Raw genomic sequence first — 11991 nt, 5'->3', positions numbered from 1 at the left:
TAATGGTGCAGACATTAATCTATTCACTCATAACTGCTTTAACCCTCTTTTTAACTGTATCCCTGATATGCATACTTTATGCATTGGTTTTCATCATGCAATTTATTCATAATTTTTTAACAAACCTCTGGAGGCTACACAGATCAACTGTACATATTAATACTGAAATTTTATCACACAAAGATTGGCAGTGTTTAATTTTTTTGGTGAATTAGAAATGTTAACATCAAATTTTATTAAAAAGATATTAATAAACTGAGGGCTTAAAAAAAAACATGTCTCAGGTTTTCATTTAAATGTGTTTTTAATGGGAAAAAATGTAAAAAAAAAGTCGAAGAATTATAATGCCAGTGATATAGTATTTAGCGTATAGCATTTTTTCCACTATCAACATGTTGATTTATGTGATTCATGAATGTGATTCAAATGACTTAATTTTCAAACTACTCAGAGCTCTTTGTTTGCCTATATAATCATGCAAAAACACTACAGCTTCACTGGTGCTTAAAGGGTGTTGTCTGCCTACCAACTGTGTACACAACACTGTTTTTACACCAGAATCCAAAAGTCAACATGTCTCCTCTTTCTCCAACCGGGTTGTTTGATTATCACTCTCCAAAAAGGAAAATTAAATGTAGGGTTATTTTCTCTTCTTACCCAAAAGCTTGGTTAGCTCAATTGCTTGTTTTCAGTGGCTTGTTATTATTTTTCAATTGCAGGATGGATGTCAGATTTCGAAGTAGTGCAGGACCGTGGGTGTTGTTTCTGTCCTGGATATAAAGACAGCAAGTTAGTGAAAGGCCATAGAACAGCAGAGATACAGACACAAAGAAAAGGTTTGCTGGTGGTGTTTGTGTTTCGTTTGATCGTTACAAATCAGACAGAAGGTAAACCCACAATTAGGTGTCTATATTGAATTGTTGCATAGATTAACCAAACTGTTAGAATCTAAGCAAGAAAATTGTTGCAACAATTTACCTATTTTGGTTTAATTTTGTTTAGGTGACTTTTAATCCTTTGTTCTGAGTCTATATTGTGGTAGATTAAGAATAAATAAAAACACTTTGATGAATTTCCATCCAACTATTCAAACACTTAATGATTCTCAAAACTGGAAACACATCTGTTTAAAAGATGCTTTCTGATGTAAAAAAAAAATTCTAAGGTACTAAGACATCATTTAATTGTTTTATTAACTTTTATCTAAAAAAAATTTCAATATAAAATAAAAATATTGAAATAAATACATCAGTGACTGTAAAACAACTTCAAAATTAATATGTTTCATCCATTTACTGCTTGAGGATTTTGGGGTTCATATCTCAGCTCCTTCATTGGAATTCAAATCAATCTAAAAAAATAAAATACAATCTGTGTCCTAGAAGGAATATGTTAATTTTTTTCTGTTTCATTTATATTCCTGGAGGTATTTTGATTAGAAGATAAAAAGAAAAATGATCTAATTTAGTAAAGGTTAGAGAAGGGCTGCAAAAAAATAAAAAATAAAATAAAAATCAACTGCAGAAATAACAAGCAGGTATCTTATATGAAAATGGGGGAAAAAACAGCAACAATACAAAGTTGTTTTTCCAAAATTGAAAAGATTGAAACTGGTCAGTGATGTTTTAAGGAGCTGATAGCAACAAAAAGATGCAGGTATTGACAGTGAGACCTGTCTTCTCCTGATCTCCATGTCTGCATTACTGAGTAGAAAATCCCCAGATAATATGAGATAATCTAAGTAAAAGAACAATACAATAAAAGAATAATGGCTTTAGTAAGTAGGGAGGCAAAATACAAACAAGGAATGATGTTGACAACTTTAAAACTTCCACAAAAGTCTAAATGCTGAAATGCAATCCAATATTCTTAACATGCAAACAGTAGAAATATCTTGAAACCTTAAAAATCTGTTCCGACAGAGTTACATGAAAATACTTTAGCTTCCAATCAAACCTTAAGATCCACTGTTCACTGAGAACTATGTCAGTAGATAGTTCTTTGAATGAATTGAAATCTATTTACATAACCAACTAAGTAAACAGATCCCCCTTTCCTCTAAACAGAATGTTAGTCAAAATACAATAGCATTAAGATACAAGAATGTGTGCATTATAATGCATTTTTTCAACTAATACTCTTGATTGCAATGAAATCGTACCATAAATAGCTGATATTTCATACATTACTAAATTCTTATTTTAAGTCTGTCTATGTGTTATGTGTTTAGAGAGGTATAAAAGCTGTTATAAGTAATCAGGCACACTAAATTGTCAACAAAGGCTGTTTTAATTTGTGAAAAAGCTACCGTACAGTGAGATAAAGTCAGTGTTTAGTGGGAGGGTTGTGGGACCTCTTTTGTCAGGCGTCATCTGTGTGGACCTTGTGGCGTCACTCCTGCCAAGTCTTATAAAACTGTCAACGCCTTTCTCTCACCTGGACTCACACACACCATCCCAAACTGCAGCGCTCTATAGGGATAATTTTGGCAAGAGAAACTGTCCGAGCTAAAATACGCATCTGCCTGAGCGTTCCACTGGAAAACCTAAATCTGGTCATTTTGACTCAAAAAAGAAAGAAAAAAAAAAGGTTCTCGCATTTTTTCTTTTATGACTCTGGCAAATTATTCTTATTTCTCTGGCATGTGCAACATGACCGCAGAGCCGTCGCCTGCAGAGGCAATAAGCCCTGACGTCTTGTCTCCAAACATGAGCTTGGACTCGCCGCTGCCTCCGATGCTGCAGGCCCGGCCTAAGGACAGCATCCTGATCAAATCTGAGCCCCAAGGCAGCAGCCCCGGCGCAGAGGACGGAGGCGCGGTGCGCCACGCCGAGGAGCACCTGCCCACCGGCAGCCGGCGGCGGAAAAGGCCGGTCCAGAGGGGGAAACCTCCCTACAGCTACATCGCTCTCATCGCCATGGCCATCGCTAACTCCCCAGAGAGGAAGCTCACCCTGGGGGGCATTTATAAATTCATCATGGAGCGATTTCCTTTCTACAGGGAGAACTCCAAAAAGTGGCAGAACTCCATCCGCCACAACCTGACCCTTAACGACTGCTTTGTGAAGATCCCCAGGGAGCCCGGCAGGCCGGGGAAGGGCAACTACTGGACTTTGGACCCTGCAGCAGAGGACATGTTTGATAACGGCAGCTTTTTGAGGAGGAGGAAAAGGTTCAAGCGCACAGATGTAAGCACCTATCCTGGTTACATGCAGAGCTCCAGCGCGTTTACCCCGACCCCCATGGGGAGGCCCACTTACCCCAACACGCTGTATGCAGGGATCGGCTCAGGGTATGGATCCCAGCTCACTGCCACATCCCCGCATCCAGCGATGATGCATCACTACCAGACCCCCCCGGGAGTCGGACAGGGACAGTCGCGCATGTTCAGCATCGATAACATAATCAGCCAGCAGAGCGTTGCGCAGGGCGGTCCGGGCGCGGAGCTCAGCACCCAGGCGCTGGGTCTGAGCTGCGGGGACCTGGGGGCCATGACCTCCAGCTGCTCGGTAATCAGCACCGATCCGTCTGCGTGCTTTCAGGCCCAGACTGTGAACCCTGGAGCAAACATGCTGGGCAGAAACCCCTCCAACCTTCCTGCAGGGTATCCTTATTCCTCAGCATCCCCTCCGAACCTGCCCTCCATGAGCCAGCCCGGCTTCTCTCCCGGAGGCTCTCAGGTGTACTGTTCAGGTAACAGGCTGTCCCTGCCTCCACTGCGCCATGGATCCTGCGCTGATCACACAGAGCAGCTCCTGGGCCTTCCAAACCCCATGAACTCCAACAACAGCTACATGAGACAGGGCAACTTCACCACAGGATTAGAGAGGTATATGTGAGATAAGGTCTTCTAAGATAAAAAGGACATTTGCAGCATCATAATGGAATGAATGCATGAAACAAGCATTCATGCAAAAAGGATGTAAAGCCATTTATATCCGTTTGAAGCATTCAATCTTTATTTTTTTAAAGTTGTTTCCAACTTTTTTCATAATTGCTGTTTCTATTTACATGTTTTGTGATGTTTGGTTTGCATATAGTTTAATATAGCTTAATATGTTACAAGTATGATATTGCTCACCACCATGCTGGAAATAAATATTTTTTTTTTAAAAAGGAGTGTCCTTGGTTTGTTGTTTTAGAAACAAATTGAGATTTCAGTTTTCTTCCTATTGGTCAGGAAAAAGGCATATTTTAGAAAACAAAGATCGAAGTGCACTTTTTGGTCAATTCAAGTCAATTATGGACTGGGGTAATTAGATCATTCAGTAAATTCTAATAACCAAATCAACCAACTAGCCTTGGCTATAAAATACAATACTTTACTTGCATGAATAAAATTAATGGAAAAAATAACCCAAGTCCCTTTAAAATAATCCAATCCTAATTATAACTCATAATGGGCAAAGAATTCCATAACTCGCGTTTTTGCTAGATAATATAACCCAGCATTTTTTAGAGTGTTGATAAGTGACATTTCAGCCCCTGTCTACCAACAGCACTGATCTAAAACCCGGCACAAGAACAGAGGCAAGTTATTCCAAACTATATTATAATATTATGCAAAAATATTAATGAATATAAGTTCCATAACAAATGGCACGTCATAAATCACTGTAATAGAATGCTCAGATGAAGTAAGCTTTCCGAATTTATTCATAACCTGTAGCGCTGCTGAAACCTGAATAATAATTATCGCTGACCATCATGTGATGGTACCTTGAGTTTTTTTTTATTTTATTTTTTTATATATATATTAATAATACAGCTTTAATGTTGAACTAAAGATCCATCCATCCGTCTTGGTGTCCACAGTCCACATGGATAACTTCTCTAACGCGCCAGATGGAATTTACAGGTTTAACCACTAGATGGCAGCAACAGTAAGATGTTCACTGAACCATCTCTGTTTTTCCTAACAAATTCTTCCTCTTTTATAGTAGAAAGTACATGGAAGATAATAAAAAATAAAAAAAATCAGCCGAAATTGTTTGATTTAGAAAAAATCTAACAATTTAACAAAATCAAACAAAAGAAATCAAACAAACCCGTTCATATAGGCCTGTTATGTGCTGCTGGCCCTACAACCACTCTCAAACACCAAGTGAATTATTTTTCATCGTTTACGTTCGTCCCACATTTATTCCATTTTGGGCTATAAAAAACTCATCCATAAAGAATATTTCATAAATGTGGCTGGAAATTGTGGATTTTTATAGAGACTCCACATAGATTTATATCCAAATACGAACCTTAAAAAAAAAAAAAGGGCCAGCAGGGGGCGCCTACACATCACAAATCCCAGCAATCCTATCCGGATCGCTAATAAATTGATTGGCTTAATGAACCTTCACACTCGGGAAAACAGAACAGCTTAAGATGTACAGACAAAGAGTTTAAATTTACAAATCCCTTAATAAATTCTATTTATTAAAATGAGCATGTGTTTTTTGTTTACTTCTTTGGTTTTATTTTCCTACAGATGTTAAAATGCAAAAGACCGCATTGAGCCTCAATATTACGGAGCGGAACGCCCTTAAAAAACAACAACAAAAAACAAATAAACAAAAAACTAAGTTATGTAAAGTATTCCAAATAGTTGATGCCAGTAAAACACATTTCTCACTGTCGATCTCTTATAATCAGAACAATTAACACGTTAACCACGAAGACAACACAAAAATACATTTATGAAAAAAGAGAGAAAGAAATAGACGAATAGCAATTAATAAGTATTAGATAAACGTCAAATATGTTTTGCCAAGCACATAATTAAAAAACCTATTTATGAACCTTAACCTTGAACCTTAAAAAAATAAATAAATAAAAATAAAAGACAACAGCAAAAAAAAAAAAAAAAAAAAAAAAAAAAAAAAATCATAAAGAAAAAAAAAATAGGCCTAAAGAAAAAATAATAGATAAAAAACATCCAGTGTACACCTTTAACCCATCTTTTATTGTAGGTGTCATAAAGTCCCTCACCCTCTATTAGAGCGGCCCTGACTGGACGCACCAGAGACAAGAATGCTGCAGTTTGATGAATGAAATGATCCAGCAAGTATTGCACACATCATCTGCTGACGTTATAACCTTGATGAGGAAAACTAGACACAGATTGGCGCCTCGATTTCCTAAATGCTTTTGTAACTCATATACACTAATTATTGTTGGTCATGTTTACAAACCCCCGGGCTCAAAATGACAACAAAACCCCAAAAAGAAACACGAATAATAATAATAATAATAATAATAATAATAATGATAATAATAATAATAATAATAATAATAATAATAATAATAATAATAATAATAATAATAATAATAATAATAAAAGTTGGGACAAGACAAATTGCAATTTTCTCAAGCACTGCGTACATAATTCGTGTTTTCTAGCAAGTTCTAAACATCTACGAGTAAGAAAAAAAAAATAGGAGAGAGATGTATGTATGAAGTATTTAACACATCCTATTTTAGGTAAGGTGCGAAAAAAAGTATAATTATGCAATAATAATGAGAAGAAAAACGAGAAAAAATGCCTGCTACTATTAATAAGAATGAAGATTATAATTGTTTTTGTGCTTTTATGTCAATATGATATTGTTTTTCTTTTTTAACTAAAACAATATAGACCTAGGTACTGAGAAAGAACAATTGAATTAATGACTTTAAACTAATTCAATTTACTTTACGTATATTTGGATTCCTTTTTTTTATTCCGCTGTTAAGCAATTCGTCAGAAAGTCCAAATCTCACATGCTCGTATTTCTGTAAGCCTACAAAGAGGCCACAAAATCAATGCAGATGTCAATAAAGCCCTTTTCATTTAACTTAATTTGTCGCACTTAAGTTTTAGAGCTTTGTACACTGAATTTAATCCATATCCATTTATAACAGCGTGTAATTTCACTATTGATCTGCCTCTTGTTTTTTTTTTTTTTTAATCATGGTTTAACAGTAGAAATAAGATAAAATGAAGAGGAATTCGCCATATATGTTAACAAAAAAAAAATCAAAATATTGCGTTTTTGAGAAAAGAAAAAAAAGAAAGAAATTAAGCCAGTTCCTGGTAAGTGTGACTCAAAGACCACGTGATCAGCGTGCTCCTATAAATACCATTTGAAAGCAAAGGGTGATAGTATGACAGTCCGGCTGGATACCTTCCCAATCTCGAGTGTAAAACCTGGTTAGGAAAGTCATTTGGATACACAGAAGTTCATCGCATCTGAAGAAAACTTGCGGTGACTATATTTTTGGCTGACTTTTTTTTTATTTATGCGCGTGCCTCCGATTTCTCAATTTTTCCTTTTATAAACCAGCCTTGGATGCTAAAGAGACCTCGACATCCCTAGGTTTTAATTAGTTCTCTGTTTCTTTCCTGCTGTAATAATGTGTTCATTGACCAGTTTGCGATAACACTCCCCTAAAAAGAGCTTGTTGTGAGGGAGAAAGGGAGGGGGTGTGAGCTCCCTTTGCGCTCCAAGAGAAGAAGAAAAGGGAAGAAATCTTGGAAAGAGTGATCGAGCCTCCGAGGATGACTTTAGGGACGGATATGTCCGACAGCTCTGCTTTGTCCGAAGATGTAGACATTGATGTGGTCGGCGGGGACATATCCGTTGGAAGAGATGGGAAATACCTTCAGCACGAGTTTAACTTGGACAATGACTCGGACGATAACTACTCGCAGAGCGCAGCAGAGAGGGCTTCCTCTCCGGGGCTCAGCAGCTCTGACTGCCCCTCCAGCGCGGAGCCTGGGACCGTCATTGGGGACAAACCCAGAAAAAGCGCACTTGTGAAGCCTCCCTACTCTTACATCGCTCTGATCACCATGGCCATCCTGCAGAGCCCAAAGAAACGCCTCACCCTCAGCGAGATCTGTGAGTTTATCAGCAACAGATTCCCTTACTACCGGGAGAAATTCCCTGCGTGGCAGAACTCCATTCGCCACAACCTTTCCCTGAACGACTGCTTCGTGAAAATCCCACGGGAGCCCGGGAACCCAGGAAAGGGCAACTACTGGACCCTGGACCCGGACTCCGCGGACATGTTCGACAATGGGAGTTTCTTGCGCAGGAGGAAACGCTTCAAGAGGCACCAAAGCAACGAAATCCTCAGGGACTCCGGTGGCTTTCTGCCCGGGTTCGGATACGGCCCGTACGGATACAACTACGGACTCCAGCTGCAGAACTTCCACGCAGCCCACAACCCTTTCCACCCGCATCACGCGGGGGGGTCCTTCCCATTCCCCAACACCCCCTGCACCTTGCCCTCACCTGCATCCATATTCCCCGCGCCGCATCACCTGCCCTCCCTTCTAGGGGCCGACCTGAGGAAGCCCTTTTACCCTCAGCTCAGCCCATCCCTGCCGCCCCTAAAGACGGACGCCAGCTCTACAGCCAGTCGACCCTCCTTCTCCATCGACAACATCATAGGAGCGGCCAACTCCAGCGGCTCTTCCTACAGCGCGCAGAGCAGCAGCCAGGCTCAGATCCTGGCCATGCTCACCCCAGCGCTGGCCTCCGCTTCCAACCACCTCAACCTTTCCCAAGACCCCCTATTCCAAGCATCTCCACAGGTTCAGACTTTTCCCAACAAAAACACCAACTTGAACACTTGTCCTTTCTAAAGACAGAAAAAAGTGACTAAGAAATAATAATTGTGACGTCGTCCTATGTGAAGGTAGGATGAACATTTTTGCTGCAGAGAGAGGGAGAGAGTTTGTTTCGGGCTTTTCCTAACAATGTGAGAGGAGACTTTATTTATGTGATGTAAATAATGTGCATAACACTGAGAGACAGAAAACTCACAGAAAGATCTTAAAAACAAACACAACGCAGGCCTGCAGGTCTGCGGCCTCCATTTATCAGCTGGTAGGACTTATAAATAAAAATAAAAAGAAGCTGATATTTTAACATAAGTTAAAGGTGGGGCTAATTTCCATTTTTATAAATATAACTGAGAATTTTATTATTGTGTTTATTGTAAGATAGTGGCACTATTGTTGTTGGTATAGATAAGAGACGGCAAACTCAGGTTTTACTTAGGAAGCACATTAAGACAAAATGGGGATTCTGAATTTATAGAAAAATAAATTTCACCCTAATTCCCCCCTTAGTCCCCTTTTACAAGGTGAAGTTGTGGCAATATCTTTTCATGTTGTTAGTGGACACATATAGGTTGCGTGATTGACTCTCTCAGCCTTTTTAACTGTTCTTTCCTCCCAATATTTACAGTTGAATCTTTGAAACGTTTGTCATGTGTTGCCTATAGCTGAGCACCTAAATGTTCATAGGTCAGTTCTTTTTTTTGTTGTAATATCGAGAATAATAAATGTTTGTGAGTTTGAGAAATTGAAAACTTCCCTTTTGTTTTATTATGAGTCTTTTGCATTCAAATTTGCCAGAACCATTCAAATTTGTAATATGCAAAGTGGTGCAAACGAGGGAAAACAAATTTATTTCAGTAATATTCTTTATAAAATACTTTTTATTTTTTCTTACAGTGAATAAAAAAATACTAACCATTAACAATAGCAGGGGTTTATATTAAATAATTTTACGCACCAGAATTTGCAATTTTTGCTCAGAAAATTGATGCATCCTATTTTTTATTTAAAAAAATAATAATAGAAAGCAAATAACCATTATGTTGAATAAAAAATATGAAGTGTTAAATACATATGAAAGAATACTTGACAAAATTGAAAAAAAAGGGTACAACTTGTTAATTTATATGTCTTTAAATGTTGATGTGCATTAAAATGGGAGAATATCACGCAACAGTGGGCAAGTATTCCTCTTGTGTGGGTCTGGCTCGTTTTGTAAAAGCACCAGTGACTTACAAAGGCTCCCCTCAAATGAAAGGGAGAACGTTATAGCAAGCCTCTACGCTCTGTAATTGAAAGTGAACAAGGATATCCCCATGGTCTTTGGGGGGCTTTCGTTGCTAATTTGTAACAGCATTTTTCATCGGGCTCCCTAATCCACCAGAATGCTGCTTTTTTTCTTTTTTTTTGCCCGCTTGTTGATGTTGTCAGCGTGGACCCCTGGCCCAGGGGACTGAATGCGCGCACAGCGAGCGGTCCAGCCACACACATATAGTTTCTGAAAAGCAATCTTCTCAAAAGGCCCTCGGTTTTGCTCCGCTTTCATGCTATCCGTTCTGTCATATAAAGAGAAGCAGTGGGACTCGTCCTGCAACAGAAAAACAGGCCTATTGGTCTTTTTTAAAACTTGTTGGACCACATGTTTCCATACAGAGGGGAGGTGCAAAGACCCTCCCCATTATTTAGCAGATCTGTGCGTAAATGGCTTGAATTAGTTCGGGGGGTGTTTTGACAGATAATTATAGAGGATAAAAGGGTGTCTTTATCAAGACTCCGGCTTTTTGTTTCTTTTCTACTTTTCCTTGAGCTCGTTAGTGGAAATTGGGAAAACTGATGAAAGTCGCATACGGATTTAGGGGGAGTAATTTTGATTAGTACATCCCCTACTCATGCTCTGCGAACGGATGTTCTCCATGTACAATTTGCAAAGTAAATGGCCTGGAAAAAAACATTAGCACACTATTGAATTTTTTTTTATCTGCACAGGGAGTCATTACACACCGCATCAGACCATTAAGATCCACATCAAGCGTTTTCAGGGGTGGTTAAAAACATTTAAAGAAGGCAGGGAGGAAAGGGAGCCAATAAAAGAAAAAAAAAAAAGATCACGACAGAGGATGGAACAGATGCACACACATCAAGACAGAGGCGCGCACTGCGCACCAAACAGGGCTCTGTCCAAGGCACTCATTTAAAAAGCATTGAGCTCACTTGATTTTCTGCTCAGATGCGCATTGACATTATCCGTTATTCATCGGTTCATATTTAATTTCTCACATAAATACAAACAGGACATAACGTGTCGACAAATTCTGAAATATCTAATTTTCCGAGCCGTTGTCACCCAAGGACCACCCGCACCATCAGAGCGGATCCCGCATTTAGGCACCGCAGAGGCATTAGTCATTTTTTTCCCCTTTAAAACAGAACTGAGTGATATGTGAAGTGACAGCAAAATGGCTCAACAGTCACTATAAACACGTTTATAAAATACAAGGCAATTCCCATTTTTTCTAAATGCTTCCATATGCGTAGATAGGGCGCTATAGCTGCAATTTGGGCCTCTGTAATTTATTAAGAGAAGTCAACAAGATTGATCTCTTCTCTTAGCTTTAAGTAGCTATCTTAAAATTGAGATAAAATTTTTAAAGAAATAATGTTACTAATGGTAATATTACAATTTCCTTATCAGTATTTCATTATCATCCAGATTAATCCGATCTATTGATGTTTAATCTCTCGCAGTGGATGGATTTTTTTTCTTTAATGTTCTGAAGAGGCAATGTGAGGGATTTTATATGGCAGCAGGAGGGTAATAGAATAATAACTCCTTTTTGTTTCATAAAATTAATCTGCGTGGAAATAGAGGTTTTTAAAGTCGTTGAGACTTCAAAGTATTACAAATGATAATATAATATAATGAATATAATATTATTGTGATTTTATTATTTACTCCTTCAAATACGTAGATAGGCTATTTTCTACAGACGAGCATTTAAAAGTTTCACCTGTCGACCTTTTTTAAATCATCGAAAGTGGATTAAAAAAAAAAGGTTAAACATTTTGGTTCCTAAAGAAAGGATGACCTCCCAGCACAGACTTCTATAAGCTCTTAAGTGTTAAAATACTGAAAAATGATACTCATAATTCTTGCTGCGTGAGTGTGTGCGCGCGCGCACACGAGGCCTCCCTCCTTGCTACCGCAGAGGAATGTTGGCACTGTCTGCGCGGCCCTCCCTCCCCCCCACCAACCCTGTCCTGGAGGAGAGGGGAGCAGCGCGGCACTGCATCTGCTGCGCCGCTATAAATCAGCGCGGCTCCCGGTCTCCCTGCAGCTCAGCCCCCGTGTTTTTGCAACGCGCAGGAAAAAAAATCCTCTGCTTAATTAA

At 38.8% G+C, this 11991-nt stretch overlaps 2 protein-coding genes across 2 annotated transcripts; both read left to right on the top strand.

Annotated features, from left to right (window-relative positions):
* Positions 1-2451: 2451 nt before the first annotated feature.
* foxe3 (forkhead box E3) lies at positions 2452-4090 on the top strand. Its single transcript, XM_038278142.1, has one exon. The coding sequence runs from the start codon at positions 2610-2612 to the stop codon at positions 3837-3839; it is 1230 nt and encodes a 409-aa protein (XP_038134070.1). The 5' UTR covers positions 2452-2609; the 3' UTR covers positions 3840-4090.
* A 3040-nt stretch (positions 4091-7130) lies between these two features.
* Positions 7131-9354, top strand: foxd2 (forkhead box D2). The gene has a single exon (XM_038278141.1). The coding sequence runs from the start codon at positions 7532-7534 to the stop codon at positions 8621-8623; it is 1092 nt and encodes a 363-aa protein (XP_038134069.1). The 5' UTR covers positions 7131-7531; the 3' UTR covers positions 8624-9354.
* The last annotated feature ends 2637 nt before the right edge of the window (positions 9355-11991 follow it).

The sequence above is a fragment of the Cyprinodon tularosa genome, unplaced genomic scaffold (assembly GCF_016077235.1).
Source record: "Cyprinodon tularosa strain WSP-4 unplaced genomic scaffold, ASM1607723v1 ctg1389, whole genome shotgun sequence".
NCBI lineage: Eukaryota > Metazoa > Chordata > Actinopteri > Cyprinodontiformes > Cyprinodontidae > Cyprinodon > Cyprinodon tularosa.
This window is presented reverse-complemented; position numbering and strand designations above follow the sequence as displayed.